At 52.8% G+C, this 18,687-nt stretch overlaps 1 protein-coding gene across 11 annotated transcripts in view; it reads left to right on the forward strand.

Annotated features, from left to right (window-relative positions):
• Dab2ip (DAB2 interacting protein) overlaps positions 1-18,687 on the forward strand; it is a 200,711-nt gene that overhangs the window by 82,565 nt on the left and 99,459 nt on the right. For 9 of the 11 annotated variants that reach the window (XM_050126787.1, XM_050126785.1, XM_050126791.1 and 6 more), the window contains exon 2: positions 2,301-2,404. In XM_050126787.1, the coding sequence (XP_049982744.1) occupies positions 2,301-2,404 (104 nt within the window). Of the gene's footprint in view, positions 1-2,300; positions 2,538-18,687 lie in introns of those variants that run through there. The other 2 variants (XM_050126797.1, XM_050126795.1) reach the window with 2 other exon arrangements.

Consider the following 18,687-nt stretch of genomic DNA (forward strand, 5'->3'; position numbering starts at 1 on the left):
CTCACACACACACACACACACACACACACACACACACAGCAGTGACCTTCTCAGCAAGGGACAGATTCAGCCATTGCCAGAGGAGTCAACACGACAGGCAGAGGTGTTACCAAGGATCTCCTTCAAACTGTCAGGATAGTCGGCTACTGGATAAACCTGGAGGAGTCTGTGGTGGGCCATACCAGCGCAGGCAAACAGGCAGCAACTATATTTTCTATATTCTGAGGGAATGGGCGAGAAGCAGTTGGCTTAAGCTGACGCAGGCCTCAAGTAGGCATGTGCAGGCCTGGCTGAGGCGTGTCTTGTCCTCCACCACTCCCAGGTGTCACCATTTACCAACCTGAATATTTCACAGTTTAGAAATAAGTCATAGCCTCATTGCCCCACCATCCCTGTCTCCTCAGCCGTCCCCACTGGAGCTGTGTAGCCTCTGCCTTCTCAACTCTGTTACTGCCCGATCCTGCAGGCCTCCCAACCTTAAAACTTCAGGAAAGGAAAGCCCAAGTTGGAGGACAGAGGTCACAGATGATCTTGATTGAAGGGACTGTGGAGGCTAGCCATCTAGTCTCCCATTTAATATGCCATTGTAGGGAAAGGTTCAGTGATATGTCGGCTGATAATCCTCTTGCGACAGGGAGCTTGCTCAGTACGCACAAGTAGCACTGAGTACAGACTTAGGAGCATTTAAAAAACAACTGTGGCACATACCTTTATCCTAGCACTAGGAAGGCAGAGGCAGGTGGATCTCTGTGAGTTCAAGGCCAACCAGGTTTATAGAGCAAGTTCCAGATCAACCAGAGCTGTTATAGAGAAACCCTGTCTCCAGAAATTAAAAATGAATAACCAACAATACAACAACAAAAATAATTGTGAGGGGCTGGAGAGATGGCTCAGTGATTAAGAGCACTTGCTGCTCTTACAGAGGTCCCTGGTTTGGTTCCCAGCACTCTTAACTAACTGCCTTTAACTCCTGGGATCCATTGTCTTTCCTGGCCTCCATGGGTACCAGGCATACATGTGGTACACACACATAAAGTGTAGGCAAAACCCCCATACACATGACAGCAGTAAACCATTTAAAAAACTGTAGGAGCTCGACACTCGGGAAATGGAGGTAGACAGCTGAGGAGTTAAAAGTCATCCTAGAATTTGGTGGCAAATTCAAGGCCACCCAGGGCTACATGAAACCTTGTCTCAAATAAATTGCAATTGTAGTAAATGCGTGCAATTTGCCATTCTCTCTCTTCCATCCTGGCTTTTGGAGCTCAGGGCTCACACTGAACTCAGAGCTCACACACGGTTACACTGTCTGGCCAGCAAGCTTCCGGGATCGCTTTGTCTTTGTCTCCCCAGCACCAGATTGTAGCCCCTGACGTACCTGTGGACACTGGGGCTCTGAACTCAGGTCCTCAAGCTTGTGCATGAAGCACTTGACCAAACTGAGCAATCTTCCCGGCTTCATTTTAATCGTTTGTAAGTGTACAAATGTGCAGTTGTACAACTCTCCATTTGTGAAACCTTTTCATCTTCCTACACAGAAACCCTACACCAGTAAGTCATAACCCTCACCCCTTCCCAACAGTCCTGGGTAACCTTTGACCTACTTTGTGGCTATAGATTTGTCCATTGTAGGTATCTCCCATTGTTGGTGTTTCTGGGTCCTAGTGGCTCCTTCCGGGGAGGGAATGAGAAGGCATGGAATCAGTGGTGCAGACTCGGGGGGTCAGGTGGGGGGCAAACAGCAGACCCTTTTATTCAGCAATGGGTAGAGCCTTATACACCCTCCTCCCAGCACCCAGGTCATTTCTATCTGTTGACATTGCGTGGTCACCCTTCATTGGCTAGGCACCATCTGGACTTCTGACAGCGTTTGTTGCTAGGCCCTCAGGTTAGCTCATCTCTCCGCCTTGTAGGCCTTACCTCCCTACACTTTGGTTTCTGGTTTCCGTCACTTGGCAGATGTTTTCAGGGTTCAGTCACATCATGTAAACTGTGTTTCACGGTGTCCATTCTATATCTGTGGATGGGCAGATGAACTGTGTTTGTCACGTGCCTGTTGTGAATATCGCTGGTGTCAAAATTTCATACAAGTATTCAAGTCTGTGTTCTGATCCTTTTGGGTGTACTCATAGGAGTGTAGCTACTTGCCTGGTGTGCAGTCGTCCTGTCTTTAGCGGGGAGGGCACACTGCTACACCTTTTCTCAATGTGTCTTTTGTGTAGTGTTAGGATGTAGAGGTTAGCAGAAGCCTCGGCATCTCAGAACTTTTGAATTTTAAACTCCCCTTCCTTCTTCCACAGAATCACCCCAAGAAAGGCCGGGCTCCCGGCGCAGCCTTCCCGGCAGCCTGTCAGAGAAAAGCACCAGCATGGAGCCCTCGGCTGCAACCCCGTTCCGGGTCACGGTAACTATCTCTGCGTCACCACAGCCACTGCCACCACCATCACCACCTCGCCCTGCAGGGCTACTCTGCGACCCCGCATCCCCCTTCCTGGAGCCTCATGGACCGGGAGAGCATCCAGCCTCTCTTGCTCTAGGTATCCAATCCCCTGGCGGCTCCCTGTTCTCTGGGGCCACATGGGGTTCCATTCTTTGAGGGAGGGGGCAGGTGGAGGACAGCCTAGGAGGCCACCACGGCTGGCAGAACAGGCTGGACTGGATTAGAGCCCTTGACACGTGCACACTGCCCTCTGCCCTTAAGATGCACATCTGTGTTTGGTGTCTGTCATAGAACAGTCCAGGGCATGTCATAATCTGATTCTGTCTTGACAGGTAAGAAAAGAATTCTGTATTCTTCAACTGATAACGCCTTAAAATTGACCCAGACACAGCATGTGTTCCGTTAGCTGTTCAGTTTAAATAGCCGACATTTTTTTTTCTTTTTCACCAACCTAAATGAGGGCTGGAGAGATGAGAGGACTCAGTCAATAAAATGCTTCCCTTGAAGACCTAAGAACCTAAGTCCAATCCCTAGAGCCCATGTTTAAAAAAAAATGTTTCGGGTGCTGTGTAATCACAAGAACGTGTAATCACAGAGATGGGAGGCGGGTACAGGCAGGTCCCCAAGACTCGCTGGCCGGACAGCCTAGCCTACTTAGTGACTGTTTCAAAAAGAGTGTATGTTACTCTGAAGAATTTTTCTGTGGCCTGTACACAAGTGCACACTCTTGTGTACATGCCCCAGCATGCACACACATGGATGCATGGGTTTTCACACATATGTACACATCAAAACCTCTAAATGACTTCACAGAAATGGACCTCAGTGATGTTCAATGTCTCTCACTCCTATATATTCATTCTCTCTCTCTCTCTCTCTCCCTCTCTTTCTTTTTCCTTCTGAGCTAGAGTCTTACTATGTAGCCTTGGCTGGTCTGGAACTCGCTCTATAGATCAGGCTGGCCACAGACTCACAGAGAGCCACCTACCTCTGCCTTCCAAGAGCTGGGATTAAAGCTGAGCGCCACTGTGCCCGGCTCCATGTATTCTTAGTCTCTGCACTCAAACACACATTTGCACAGAGCCGCTTCCACAGCGGGCATGACTGTGCTTGCTCTCTACTGTGCTGTGGCAGGCACCTGGCACGCTGTCTTCCCCAGTGCCCTCCAGTCTGGGTCAGAGATGGAGGTGTGAGCCTTGGATCGATCATCCATCCATCCATCCATCCATCCATCCATCCGTCCATCCGTCATTCATTCAGCAAGTTTTCCCGTGTACTCGTTCTGTGCCAGACACCATCTAGAGACAGGCCTAGTGGTAAGATTGTCAAAGTCAATGCGTGGTGGGTGAGTCTTGGACTCACTGGTTTGTATTCTTGCCAAGAGCTGCTGTGTCTTGGGCTTCAGGGGAGCTGATATGACTGTTCTAGGGGGTGGGAGAGTTGTCTTAGGCCCAGAAATTGGCTAGGTGGTGATGGTGGTGGTGGTGGTGGCAGTGGCGGTGGGAGGGCTTAGGTAGGGGTGACTGTGGCAAAGGTGTGGGCTTACACTCCACTGCTGCTGCTCTGCTTGGCGATCGGGGTTAGATAACCGGGTAGGAGGTGAGGCTGGCCATGTGGCACCTTGGGTACCAGGCTGAAGGGACAGTCTTCCCAGGGCCTTCCTGCTTGTGTGAATGCTATGAAACTAGGTTCTGGGGTCCTCTCAGGATTGCAGGACCTGGGTATGCACCTTGAATGTACTTCCCTAAGAGGTAGTCAGAGTCAGGGCTGAGGGTCAGCCTCTGGCCGGGAAGAAAAGTCTCTGTTGAGGGACTGTTTACACCTCTAGATGTAACAAATGGTTTCTGGAGGCTCCACTGGAGCAAGAACTAGATGCACCCCTCCATATGAGGACTACTGTGGGCAAGATGAACTTTTCAGGACCTTGGAACAATGATTGGCATCACCATGGCCCTGCCACTGATGGCATATCTACTGTGTGGCTGGCACTATCATATTGTGTGCCAGGCACTGTGCCCGCTGTCCTACACCCCTGACCCGCAATCCTTCAGGCAGCGTTGATATTGATCTGTTACACAGGAGGGAACTGAGGCCCAGTGGGGTAGGTAAGTCATTCCCTCAAGCTCAGGCCGATGAGTGAGAACCTTGGGCCCCAGGACTTGATTGCGACTTCCAGGACTAGGTGCAGGAGTGTCATGGGCATCCCATGGCCAGTCACTTCCTCTGTTTGTGGCTCCAGTGTGTGCACCATCGTACTCCACGCTGCTGTGATCCATGGCTTGGTAATTGCTTGCTGGGATTGGCATTTTTCCTGTTGTGTCTTCACTGTTCCCGGGGCAGACGCCACCTGAGGATGGAAGTCAGCGCCAGCTCCAGTACTCAGAACCCACTCAGGCTGCTGGACTCGGGTGGGGTTTGCACAGTGCAGGGGCATGCTCATGGGCCGTTTGTCCATCCACCTCCTGAGGAACCCAGGGGTCAAAGTCATTGTCTCAGTGTCACAAAGCCCCTGATTGACAGGCAAGCACTGGTAGGGCTGTTGGCCACGTCACTTTCTTGACCTTAGGCATTTTGGTCCTTTGTTTCTGTAGTTTTTGAGGACAGGGTTGTGAGTGGAGACTCTTGGTCTGGGTGCCTGCAGGTGCTTGGGTATTTAGATCTGGGTTCAAATCCTAGCACTGAGTTATGACGTGACCTGGTTAGCCACACAGCCTTTCAGAACCTCTGCCAGTAACCTGCCCTGTGGCAGGTACTTAACGGATGAGATGTGCTGCGACCAGTCATATTCATCCGTTAGATCCACGGTCCCAATTGCAGTTCCCTTTCTGGAAATTAGTGGAGGCTGGGGAGAGCTGGGCTAGAGGACGGAAAGCATGGCGTTTGAGGTCCTGGGGGGAGGACCTCCTCACCCCCATTCCCGAGCACTTATTCTTTCCCAAGTTTGCATCTGCCGTCTGCAGCTTGCTGCTGCTCCCTGTAGACCCTGAGGGAGCCTGAGGAACATGACTTTGCCTGGGGGATGCAGGGGAGATACCACAGGCCGTAATGAATCTGCCACTGTTGCTGCCATCGCAAGCCCCGGTGACGGGATGTCACCATCTCTCACAGAAGGTGCCCTGTGGGAGAGGACTGGATCCGACAGAGGTCCCACCCAGCTGAAAGTGTTTCTGAGGTTGGGTTGTTTGCTCCTTCCCAGGGCTCCCAACCCTTCTGTGAGAGGTTGTCCCCATTTCATAGGGCACAGGTGGCCCAGTGCTAGCCCCACCGCAGCCTCTTAGACAGGAGGACTTGGGAGAGCCTGTTTTTTCTTGCTGTGAAATGAAGTTGATGGCTCTTGTGGTCTGGATTCTGATGTGGCTTTAAGGCCTGGTACCAACTTTGAGATTTGGAGGAGTTGGAGATCCTTCCAGCTCAAGTGCACCTTCCACCATCAGGAGGCAGTGAGCATGGGGCTGTGTGTAAAGAGCCGATGGGGGAGGGGCTGAGGGTAGGTGACCTGTTTCTCTGGGTTTCACACCCAGGGCTGTCTTCTCTGACCCAGGTTATTGGGAAGTGGGAGACAATGAGAGGAAAGAACATGCAGGATGTGGGGCCCTGGATCAGCAGGCCTGTTGGCCAACCCCTCCTGGGCCACAGTCCCCTCATGTGTTCCCAGGAATCAGGTTATTGGGAGACCCGGAGGTGCTGACAGCCATGGTTCCCTGGAAGGCCCCTTAGCCTTTGCCATCCCTAGGTGTGGGCTGAGTCCTTCCTCCTTCCTCCATCCCCCTAGGCTGTTGACCTTGAGGAGTCCCACGACTGGAGTGTGAGGTTGCGGAGGCTGTGGGAAACTTGACAGCCAGTTGATCCCTCCTTGGGAAGCTGAGAGTAGAGATGCTTGAAGCTTTGGCTGAAATTAGGTCTCAGGGCTGTAAAATGGAGAAGAAGTGTCAGAGGGGAGGCTCAGGGGGCTGCAGAAGCTGCAGATGAACTCTGGAAGCAGGCCTTCGGCTCTTTGCCGTGGTTCACTTCTACCAGAGGGGGGTTGGGGGGTTGTTCATAACCTCTGTGTTTCTGATGCAGTGACAGGTACGCTGGGTGAGCTGTGGGAGCCCAGGATAAGAGTTCTCTGGCTGAGGGAGGCAGGGAAATTCTTACAGTGGGGACCTTTAAAACTGGGCTTTCCGAGACATGTAGGAGTTTTTCAAGAAAGGAGATAATAGTTGGTTTAGAGGAAGATCTAACCAAACAAGGACATACCAGTGGTCCTGACAGGAGGGGCTCTAGTGGGAGCGCTGACGCCTCAGGAGCTACAGGGGGCAATGGCTAAGGTTGGACGCCTCTGGGTACCCAGAGGGTTTCAGCTGCTCAGTCCTCACCCCATTCCTGTGTGCCTTCCCCGTGCGTGAAACATCTTTCTCCCAAAAACAGATATGCAGAGGGTGGATGACCTGGCTGGCGAGTGCCGTTCTTGCTGGTGTGCTTTCTGCAGGAGGCTCTTTCCCAGAGACAGTATGTTCAGGTGGGATTCCATCAGAGCGCCAGATGCAGGAGCTGTTCAGGATGGGCCAGGGCTGAAGGATGGTAAAGGCCTCTTGTCTGAATAAGCATGGAGCCCTGGCACATGAGGTGGACAAGACTGTCCGGATTCGTGCTCAGGCTGAGAGCCAGGAGTTTCATCAGTAGACAGAGACCTGGGCAGATGGGGGATTCAGGATGGGTCGGGGGCAAGCCAACTGCTATTCTCATCTGACCCTTGATCCCCTGAGCTTAGGTGTCCTCGTGGGCGTCTGCTTGCTCAGTCCTGGAGACGACTGGCCCAGCCTTGGTAGCATGGATAGGGAGGGGGATAAGGAGAGGCCCCTACCCCTTCTTTTCAGCTCTAGAACCTTCTAGAGTGTCCCTTGTTCCCTCTCTGGTAACCACTGAGGTGTGAGTGGCTATTTCCTGGCCTGTGTCCCTCACTCAGGCTGGAGTGCTGGGAGCAGTGGCTGGCTTGAAGAGCCAGGAGTGCTTTTCTCTCTTCTCATGAGCTCCGGGGAGGTAGTGCTGACTTCTCAACAGACCACCTGGGAGGGAGCAGATTTGAATCTTGACCGCTGCTCCCCTCTGTGGGCAAGTTGCTCATCTCCAGACCTCTTTCCTCATCTGCAAACTGGGCAGCTGTGAGGGCTCCAAACCATACAGGTAGGCGGTCAGCCAGCATCCACCTCCTGCTGCCTGCTGTTTCAGGGCAACCCTTTCCACACTTTCCCCAGAGCCCACGGTAGTAGGGCCTATCCTTCTACTTCACACTGTCCCAAAGCGTCATCACTGACAGCTCCCGAGGCCCAGCTGGGACCAGGAGGTGGAGAGAGGGGAAGGGATGAGCGCTTGGGGAACCAGAACAAGTGTTCTGAGGGGCCAGAGCTGGCCAGAGCTGACCAGTCTGCAGGGTGTTTTCCCACCAGTTGGGGGCAGCAGAGGGCAGCGAGTGGACATCTGGGTGGCTACTCTCAGCAAGAGCTGAGGTCCTAGTTGTATCCCTGGCCACAAGGAGCCATTAGGTTTTGAAAGCTGCTGGGTGAGGTGTGGGTGACAACACTGGCCAGGGATTGGCTAATAACAGCTGGGGGATGGTATGTGTGGCTGAGCTGGCTTGGGCTGGGTTGTTCAGACAGCTGTCCCCTTGGGGCCATTGGAGGGCCATGGTTTGGGGACTTGAATCAGGAGAGGCTCAGGGTGACAGGCTGGTATGTAAGCTGACAGGAAGGGTTAGGGCGCAGCCTGAACTGTTACCCCGGCTCCTTGGGTCCCTTAGTATCTCCACTGCTTTGGGAGGGAGTAGGACGGCATTCTAGGGAGGTAGATGACAAGTCAAGTCGTGACTGGGTCCCAAGCTCAATGTGGCTGTTCCTGGCACTCTGCAGGTCTGTTCGTTTCCTCCTTACAACTCCAGGTCACACACATTGTACTTTCCAAGATGACTGCACTGCACATAGGGAAAGCCCAACCCCCGGGCTGCCTCTCTTGTGCACCTGGATGTGGAGAGCCTCATGGACCGTGCTGGCTGCGCGTGGCCAATGTGTGCTTGCCAGTGTCATCATTTGGACGAGGACTCTCAAGCTCACAGAGGGGAGGTGTGTTGCTTGGAGATCACACAGTCAAAGGGGGGTCAAAGCTGACATTTGAATTAAGGCTCCCCTCCCCCACTTTCCCTTGCACAGCACATGGGCCGGCAGGTGTCTGTGTAGGACAGACGCTCCGGCATAGGAGAGAGCTTCTCTTTGCACCCCACCTTTTAACCCTGCAGGCCCTTTCAGGCACCTGGATAGAGGCATGGTTCAGATGCCTTCATTTCCTACTTTCTTTCTCACTGTGTGTTGTGTTAATGTGTTCTCCTGGAGGTGCACATGTCTATGGTACCCGTTCTTGTGTGTTTTTGTGGAGGTGCACGTGTGTATATGGTGCCCGTGCTTGCGTGTTCTCATGAGGTGCACGTGTGTATATGGTGCCCGTGCTTGCGTGTTCTCATGAGGTGCACGTGTGTATATGGTGCCCGTGCTTGCGTGTTCTCATGGAGGTGCACATGTGTATATGGTGCCCGTGCTTGCGTGTTCTCATGAGGTGCACGTGTGTATATGGTGCCCGTGCTTGCGTGTTCTCATGGAGGTGTACATGTGTATATGGTGCCCGTGCTTGCGTGTTCTCATGAGGTGCACGTGTGTATATGGTGCCCGTGCTTGCGTGTTCTCATGGGGTGCACGTGTGTATATGGTGCCCGTGCTTGCGTGTTCTCATGGAGGTGCACATGTGTATATGGTGCCCGTGCTTGCGTGTTCTCATGAGGTGCACGTGTGTATATGGTGCCCGTGCTTGCGTGTTCTCATGGAGGTGCACGTGTGTGTATATGGTGCCCATGCTTGCATGTTCTTGTGGAGGTGCACATGTCTATGGTGCTCATCCTTGCATGTTCTACTGGAGGTGCATGTATGTATATGGTGCCCGTGCTTGTGTGTTCTTGTGGAGCTGCACGTGTGTATATGGTGCCCATGCCTGTGTGCACATGTGTGTGTAGAGACCAGAAGATGACTTTGGGAACTTTCCTCCGCTTCTCTCCCTCTCCCCTCATCTCTGATCTCTGAGGTCGCTGGTGTAAGCTGACTGGCCAGCGGGTCCTGGGGACTTGCCTTTCTCTACTTTCCCAGCATGTGCCACTGAGCCCGGCTTGCTTTCTTTTCCTTTTCCTCCCTTGGCTTCTAGGGATTGAACTTAGGCCCTCATTCTTGTGTGGCGTACACTTTACTGACAAGCATCTCCCCAGCCCCCGCCCCCTCTCTTTTTTTAGACAGGCCTTGGACTCTTGATTTTTTTCCACCTCTTGAGTGCCCAGAGGACAGGCATATACCATCATGCCTTCTTTATACAGTTCTGGGGATCTAACTCAGGGCTTTGTGTTTGCTGGGCAAGCGCTTTACCAGCTTAGCCACACAACCAGCCTGATTTCCTCACTGTTTCCTGCTACGAATACAAAGTGACCCTGTGGCATCAGGGTTGGATTACAGACATAATTACATGTGAGTTCTTGGGTAGGATTTGCTTCTGAAGCCAGGAGGCCCTCTGTGGAGGTGGCTGATACTGCCATCTGCTTCCTACACTAGTCTACACATGGTGATGAATAACTGCCTGTGGGGTTGATTAAAGAACATCTCAGAGGAACCATGAATGTCCCTCCCCTGCCCTGGTGCCTACTAGGGGGTAGGTGGATCCATTTCCCCAGCCTCACATCCGGGTATCCAGAGCCCCACAGGCCTGTCCCAGCCTCTGCCTTGGGGCAGGTTGGTCTTCCATCCCCTGCTTTGAGAGGCTCTTATTGGCAGCTGCACTCTTTCTCTGAAAGGCCTTCCCGAGCAGACATCTCCTTGGGAGCTTCAGTATCTCCTGTCCTTCCTCTGCTTACTCTGTCACTAATGATCCACACGTGCGTCTTCCAACAGCTGATGGTGACCTTCTCAAGGGCAGGACTGGCTTCTGATTCCTGGAATCTTCAGAGCCTGCTGTGGGCACCTGCTAGGGGCTGGTGGAAAGGGGGGGGGCGTAGGGAGCAAATTAATTAGATAGTGGTGAAGTGGGGAGCAGCCTCCTCCTCCAATCTGAGAGTCCCCCATTCTGTGCCTGAGGCCGCCGAGGCCACCTACTCTGAGAGGGAAGGTTGACCTGTTGCCCAGAGCCCGACAGCACATCAGCAGGGCAAGGCCTAGACTCTGCTCACAGTTCCTCCGAGCCTTCGGAGGCCATGACTGCCCATCAGAGCAGCCTGCAGCTAGCTGCCTGACGTGGAGGCCAGTGGCCCATCTGTGACTTTTTCCTGTGGACAGGCACTGGCACTTGGCAATCCTGCTGCACCGACTGCGGGTCCAGCTACACCGACTGCGGGTCCAGCTACACCTCTCAGTCTGGCTTTCTTGCTGCTCAAGGCAGAGGCCCCCTGGGGTTTCTGTTGTTCCCCCACTGGCTAGCACATCTCTCTGCCTTGCTCCAGGCCTAGTCCTAACTCTAGGGTGTCTGGGAGGCTCCACCATCTGGCCTAGCATCCGTCCTTTGGGTTAGCCACTGTTTGGGGTTAGGTCCTCTTTCATTTGTCTTCTCAGCGATTGAATTCCTGTTGGTGTGGTGGGAGAACATACCCCAAAGCGAAGGGTTTACAGGTCAGCTAGTTTCTAGACCAATGAGGAAACCGAGTCACAGAAAGGCTAACATGCGTGTTCAGGGCCTCATGGTTGGTTGTGGAGTGGTCTGCCCAGACTGAACTCAGCACTGCTGCTCCCTGGCTGTGGCCCTGTGTGAGGTTCTTGCCCTTTCTGAGCCTCTATTTTTCCATCTGCATAATGGGTTGTGAGGACCAAAGGAATCATGGAAAGCTCTAGCACAGGGCCTGACGGGTCTTTGTGAGTGTGTGTGTGTGTGTGTGTGTGTGTGTGTGTGTGTGTTGAACAGGGAGGCTGAGTACTCTGCTGGGCCACCTCCACCAGAGCATTTGCTCACACAGGATGGGGAAGGCATGATTCACTAGGAAGACCGGCCTAGTCATGGGATCTCAGCCCTGAGGCCCAAAGATGAGAGGCCAAAAGCAAGGGAAGGCACCCTGGTGGAATAGACTTCCTGAAGCCTCCTCCTGTGCTAGCCTAAGGTCAGCCTAGAACAATGGTTCTCAGCTAGTGGGTTGTGACCCTTTTGGGGAGTCTAACATTCCTCACCCCCAATTGCCTAAGAAAACACGGGTATTTACCTTACAGTTCATAACAAAATTACAGTTATGAAGAACTGAATTAAAGGGTTGCAGGATTAGGAAGGTGAGAACCACTGGCCTGGAACGTGATGGCCTTCAGGCATCTGAGCCAGTTTATGCTAAAGGCATGTCCGTGGGCCTGGTACTTTATGGGATGGTCAGCCACTTCCTGGCTGCTCCCTGTGTCCCAGCCAAGCCTGATTTCCGCTTGTGGATGTCTGCTCAGGCCCGGGGGAAATATTAGAGGGCCATGTTCATGTGGCCTTTCCCTCCTGTGTCAACCACCCTCTCTGCCTTCTCCGGGCCTTAGGGTTTCAGGGACTCTTGCCTTGTATTTCCTCATGCTGTGTCACGAGCCCCTGCTGGTAGTCTGGAAGTTGGAGGCCAGGGGGCCCTGCAGCAGTGACAGGGATCTCCAGAAGCAGTCACGCACACTGCTGTCCTGAGCCCAGAGTCTGCCTGCATTGCCCTCTGTGGCTTCCCTGGCCTTGCCTCTCTCAGTAGACCCACCCGCTGTTCCATCTTCCGTATTTCTAAAAAGCCACCTCCTCTGGTAAGCCCACCAGGATTACTCCTAAGTGGACTTCTTTAAAAAGTCTTCTTATGACAGGCAGTGGTGCACGTCTTTAATCCCAGCACTTGGGAGGCAGAGGCAGGTGGATCTCTGTGAGTTCGAGGCCAGCCTGGTCTACAAGAACTAGTTCCAGGACAGGCTCCAAAGCCACAGAGAAACCCTATCTTGATTGTGTCGTAGATATAAATCCACTCCAGAAATAGTGAAATCCTGCTAGGCTTACGGCCCCTGATCTGGGGTTTTGCAGTCCAGTGTGGCTGGGAGGCTTTAAAGATATTCATTTGAATTGAAAATGTCCACAGAGGGACCTGACCAAGACTGAGGGCACTGGGGATGCCACCTCAGGGACCTAAAAGGAGGAGCTGGGTTCTCCAGGCAAAGGGGCTTCCATTTCAGATAGCCCTTTTGGAGTCTTTGCTGGTCAGAGAGAGCAATAAAAGCAAGGTCAGGGGAAGTGGAGGCCATGGTGAAGATAGTGGGCAAGAGGCTCTCATGCTGCAGTAGAGTGGACTCTCCTGCGGGATCCCGTTGTCCTCACAGACACTGCGTTTTTATAGTTATTTTCCCTTTTACAGGCAGGGAAGCAGCCATGATGTCCAGCCACTGGCTTAGGCAGCGTGACCCTGAAGAATATTGTCTTCTACGCCCCACTTTTTCAGGGAGATGGAAGGCAGATCTCGGATTTGGCAGGACTGTTCTTGGTGTTTTGCCACATGGGGACTTGTGAGTGTGTTAAATTTAGGGCAGAAGGACATGTTTGGGGCAGGACTTTGTTGCTCTTTACAAAACCCTGAGAGCCGCACATCGAGGCCCTGTAAAAATGAATAAATGGGGTGTGCTCAGAGACACCCCAAAATGAAGCCTCCCACACAGGGCAGGGAGAAAATGTCAGTGGCAGAACTAAGCTGGGTCTTCAGGGCCACTTCCCCTTCTTTCCCTGGTGACTGGCGTGGCAGCAGTGTCATTTGTGGCTACGTGTTACCTGCTGAGCCTGTGTGTGTGTCTGGGCTCGTTTCTGTGCTCTCTTGATTTGCATGGTGTGTGTGTGTGTGTCTTTGTCTTGTGTATTTGCACGCGCATCTGTGGGTACGGTGGTGCTGGAGAGACACATATAAAACATATAAAACCTTTCTTGTGGGTGTGCCTTTTGTGTGGGCATTGTTGCCATGCTTGTCCTTGAGCTTGAATATGGTTTCAGGCTTGTATATTTCTCCATGCGAGAATGTGTTTATGTGCGGTTTTCTGGCCAGGATGTTGGTTTGAGACAGGGTCTCATTCTGTAGCCCAGGCTGGCCTCCAACCCGAGATCCTCTGCCTCCTCCACGCTGGATTACAAATTTCTTGGCTACTCAGTATTTTGAGACAAGAGTTTATTCTTGAATATCCTAGTCTCGTTTGAGGACCTCATGGCCTGTGGTCCTTTGTTCTGCTGACAAGGGGGACTATGAAGATCTTTCATGTTTAAGGGAACACTGGCATAGGTCAGAGGGTGATCTGTGGGCAGGCCATCAGAAAGGCTGCAGCTTCCGATCCCAGCTTAAAATTCCTCTTCTCTTTCTCCTGTGACCATGCCTGTCACTTCATTGAGTCATTCCCCAGCTTTGGTCACCTTTGATGGTGGAGGAGGTTCGGAGGAATGGCACATGCGGAGGACATGGGCAGAGCCAGCACATTCTTTGGCATGGAGTGCCAAGCCTGGGAGATCCAGGCAACCCGGCTGGTCACTGGTCTTAACTTCCTAGGACTAGCAGGTGCCGCACTGGCAAGCGCTCACTCACCCTAGCCCCTTATGTTTCCTGTGCAAGGCTGAGGAGGCCTGGACAAAAGAAGTACCGCTTCCTGGGGGAGTCTAGAAGCATGGTGCTGAAGTTGGAAGGAACTGAGGAGACCTAGGTATTGTGCTTGGTTATTCTAGACAAATCTGACCACCCTCTGGACCTTGGTTCCCGTTTGTACCATGTGGGTCCTATTGCTTTTACCCATGCACTTAGGAAATAGGTCTCTTGCCACCCTGCTCCTGCACTTGCCTGCTGTGTGCCCAGCGTCTCTCTTCTCTGGGGTTCCAGAGGTGGCACTCTCTGGCTGGGATCTTCCCCTGCCTTTTCTGTTTTGCTTATTTAGATGTGTTCTTGGCATTTCGACAGAGCCCTAGAATGGAATTGAAGGAGACATCTGTGAAAACAGCCTCCCTCCCGAAGCGTCCCTGTTTGGGTTTGGACTTTTAAAATCTGGCATGGGTATAGCTGGGTTCTGCCCAGCATGGATCCTTGGCATTCTGCCTGCATTCCGAGCACCATCTCAGAGTTGCAGGTTGGACAGATAAAGGGAGACAGAGGTATGCCAGGTCGTTTACTCGTCTGCAGTGACCCAGGGTCTGCTTACAGGAAGGGGAGGAGAGGAAGGCTGGGCTGGGTGGAAGGACACTGAGGGTAGGGGAGGGGCATGCTCTTGACTGAGTACTCACTGTTCTCTAGGTCTGGGCTCAGGACTGTAGGAGATATATAGCCGGTTGGAGGCCCTTGGTGACAAGGGGCTCCCAGGGTGGTGTGGTTGTGCACACCCTCTAGAGTACAGTGCCTGTGAGGACTCTCCTCCCCTGTGAGTCCTGTGTGCAGAGGATGGTCTGAGCTGTCTGTTTCACCTCTGGGGAAGGAGGTCCCCACTCTGCTCACCCCACATTCCAGAACTCTCCTGGATAAGGTCCAAGCTCTGCTTAGATAACAACGTAGCCACTCTGAGCACGGATCTTAATCTCTCCCAGCCTCCACTTCCCTTCTGAAAACCTGATGTTCTGGTACTGAAGCCCACTGTTCCAAGGACTCTTAGCAGAGGCCTTGAGCCTCCTAGGCTGACTCCCTCCCTGCTGAGAGATGTGCTTGGAGTTTTCATGGACACAGCAACTTGGCAGAACAGGAGCTTGCTCGATAACCCATCATTTATCATCATCATCATCACTTGGAATTGATTGAAATGGGTGAATGAAGAAATCACGCGTCTGGAATTCTGAAAGGGTTCTGAGCGTCGCTGGAGAGAGCCTCCCTGAGACGAGCAGGGGTGGGCCAGATGTTAGGACAGAACGGCCGCAATGGGAGGGGGTGCCTGGTGACCCGTCCTTCTAGCCAGAGACACCTGTGTTCTCCACTCTGGTCTGTCCTGGGTCTTGGCCAGTGGTAGAGTGGGGGTCAGCCGTGAGTGGTTGTGTTCTTTTGGGTGGGGGTCATTCACAGAAGGGCAAAGCAAGGACTAGCAACAGCAGCCTTGTATGAAAGCCCTGAGGCCTTGCTTGAGCCCAGTACACTGGCACTGTGTATTAATGGAGGCCAGTACCCCACAGGGGCGGAGCAGGCCCTGTCCCTGTGGACTGCAGGCTGCCTGCTGTGTTTTACACTTCAGTCCCTGCTCCCTGGATGAAAGCTGAGGCCTCACCTGAGCAGCCCCATGGCCGCACACTGCACATGGGGAGTCCTTTGGAAGAAAGCACTAGTTAAAAGAGTGGTTCTCACTCTGTGGCCGCAAGCAGCTTCATTCATGTCTCTGTCCCCAGCCAGCGCTAGCAGCCTGCAGACTCTGTAGAGGCCCAGGCAGTCACCCACACCTTGGGACAAAAAGAATGGGCTGCCCTTGAGCCAGTCTCAGGAATGGTGACAGTCAAGGCACTACATGCGATTGCTTAAATATCTGCTGATATCCTGGTAATATCTGAGCATAATTCTTCCCATAATCCCGGAAAGTAGGTCCCGCCATTAGCCTGTTTTACAGGTAGGATACTAAGGCTTGAAAAGAACCAGTGATTTTTACAGAGGTTGTCTGAACCTAGACCAGACATGGTGTTGCATGTCTGTAATCTCAGCACATGGAAGCAAATAGAAAGAGTAGGAGTTTTGAGGCCAGCCTGGGCTAGTGAGACCATGTCTCAACATCTTCCCCTGGCAGGGCTGGGGTGGGGTGGGGAGATTTGATCCTAGGAAACCGAGTACAACCCCTGGAATCCTAGCGCTCAGGAGACTGAAGTAGGAAGATCATGAATTCAGGGCCAGCCTGGGCTACATGCTGAGCTTCTTCTCAAAAAACAAATGAACAAAGATTTTTGAACCTAGTCACCATGAAAAAGTTTGAAGTGCCCAGAGGTTGATTGGCAAGGCCAGATCCTGTGTGTGTAGTGTGATAGTCTCCTAAAGAATGTGTGATGGAGACGGGGGTGGGGGGTGGGGGGGTGGGGGGGCAGACTGTGGGAGGTGGTGGGGTGTGACCATGGGGGGCATGACGGGGGGGGGGGGGGGGGGGGGGGGGGGGGGGGGGGGGGGGGGGGGGGGGGGGGGGGGGGGGGGGGGGGGCGGCGGGGGGGTGGGGGTGGGGAGTGTAGTTCCTGAATTTGAATGGCAGAAAAATCTAAAAATACCTCGGCATATCCAAAGTTGGCTTGCTTGTCAACGTTATTTTACATTCCAAAAGAAATGTAGAAGTTGGGGGATAGAGTGAAGGGAGCAATCGTATTGCCTGCTATTCATATCCTGTCTTTCTTCCTAAGAACACACAGTTCCTGCCACTTTGCTCCNCTGGGGGGTGACGGGGCAGCTGGAGGGTTGATGGGGGGATGACGGGGGTGACCATGGGGGGGTGATGGGGGCGACTGTGGGGGGTGATGGGGGAGGTGACCGTGGGGGGTGACTGTGGGGGGATGACAGGAGGCAACTGTGTGGGGGGGTGACAGGGGGCGACCATGGGGGAGTGACGGGGACACAGGCAAAGGAATGATCATGCAATGATTTGTTGAAAGCATGTCTAGCCCTCACAGACAAGCTAGCCTGACATATGCTATTTAAACTTTAGGTTTTTATGATACCTTTGTATTTGGAGGAGTTACTTGGGAGAATAAACTTAGCTTTTGTTGGAGGTTCTGTTCTGCACCCCAAACCTAAACTCTGGTCAGCTTTGTTTGTCCTAGTTAATCCTTACTGCATGTCCCTCCCTAACTTATTTCACAGTGAGGTGACAGGCCTTGCCCACCAGTTCTCCGAGACAAGCTGGGGTCTGGTACAGCTGGGTTTGAGGCCTATGTGCCTACTTGCACTTCTTAGTTCTTAGGCACGGACTGTCAGTATGCCCAGCACAGCCCCAAAGTGGGTGCCAAGAGCTATTTGTTTGTTTGTTGAGGCAAGGTCTCACTACGTAGCCCTGGTTTGCCTGGAACTCAACAAGATCTGTGCCTGCCTCTGCCTCTGGAGTGCTGGGATTGAAGGTGTGCACCTTCAGGCCTGACTTGAATGAACAGGAGCCTTGTTTCATGCCACTTAGTCAAAGGTGGACTGGGGCCTTTGTTTTCCCTGTGGTGGCATCAGGCTCGGTACCTGATGCATGGCAGGCAGTCTGCCACCGAGCTACCTCCCAGCTCTTTGACTTGGGCCTGGCATAACTTTCTGGCTTGAAGACCAACTAGCTGCTCTTCATGAGTTCTGGCTCTGGCTGATCCCATGAAGTGGGGTGGGGGTGGGGAGAAAGGCTTGTCTCTTTCATCCAGGGCAGAGGACAAACCGCCTGACTCTTCAGCCCGGTGAATCTGGGCAGAGTCTGGGAATGCAGCTTGGGGCCTTTGATCTTGGGAAGACCTTTCACCTCTCTGGACCTTTGTCACCCTCAGTAATGGCTTGTTGGCTTTGAGTCTCCTTCCAGGATGAGGGTGTTTATTATATGTGGGGCTCTGAACGGGGACACAGGTCTGTAGGGCAGATTGTCGAGAAGTGGGTTTTAATAGGAATCCTCAATGACTCCCTGAAGAACCCCTCATGATCTGAGTTGCTGGGCCTCTTGGGTATGTAAACAACATGGCTGCTGTGTTCCCAGTGTCTTGTGTGGCAGGCTTTTGGAGTACTAGTCCCCAAGGCCATTGCTGGGTAAGGGGAGGTAGCAGGTAGCATTGGTTTTTCAGAAGGCAGTCACTGCCCTCTGACAGGTGGCATCTGAGCCTCGTGAGGACGAGTGGGAAAGTTGCAAGGGTCCAACCCACTTTCTTAGAGAGGAGAAGACTTTTATTTTTTTTTTTTAACTCAGAAATAGGGTTGAACTGAAGATATTATTATAGAATGGGCTCCATTAATTGTCAAGTGGGTTTTGTGATTCTTTGTACCTAAGAGTGTAACAATGGTGAAATCTTCATCAGTGCAGAAAATGAGAACCAAGAGAAGTCCAAGTGTGCTGGGGAGACTCCCTAACTTAATACTTGTGAGGGAAGGCCACACAGGGCAGCCAGGTGGTTGGGAGAGCCCAGCGTTTGCTTGGAGGTACAGGGTCCTGCCTGCTGTGTCCCAGAAGTCTGCAATGCCTTGCCCGTGGATTATGTCTCAGGAGGAGGGTCCCTCCAATTTGTCCCGTAAGCCAAGAGGCACCTACTGAGTGCAGTGCGTTTGAACCCCTTGTCAGGCCATGTGG

The sequence above is a fragment of the Alexandromys fortis genome, unplaced genomic scaffold, assembly GCF_014885135.2.
Source record: "Alexandromys fortis isolate MF-2015 unplaced genomic scaffold, M_Fortis_MF-2015_v1.1 scaffold_268, whole genome shotgun sequence".
Classification (NCBI taxonomy): domain Eukaryota; kingdom Metazoa; phylum Chordata; class Mammalia; order Rodentia; family Cricetidae; genus Alexandromys; species Alexandromys fortis.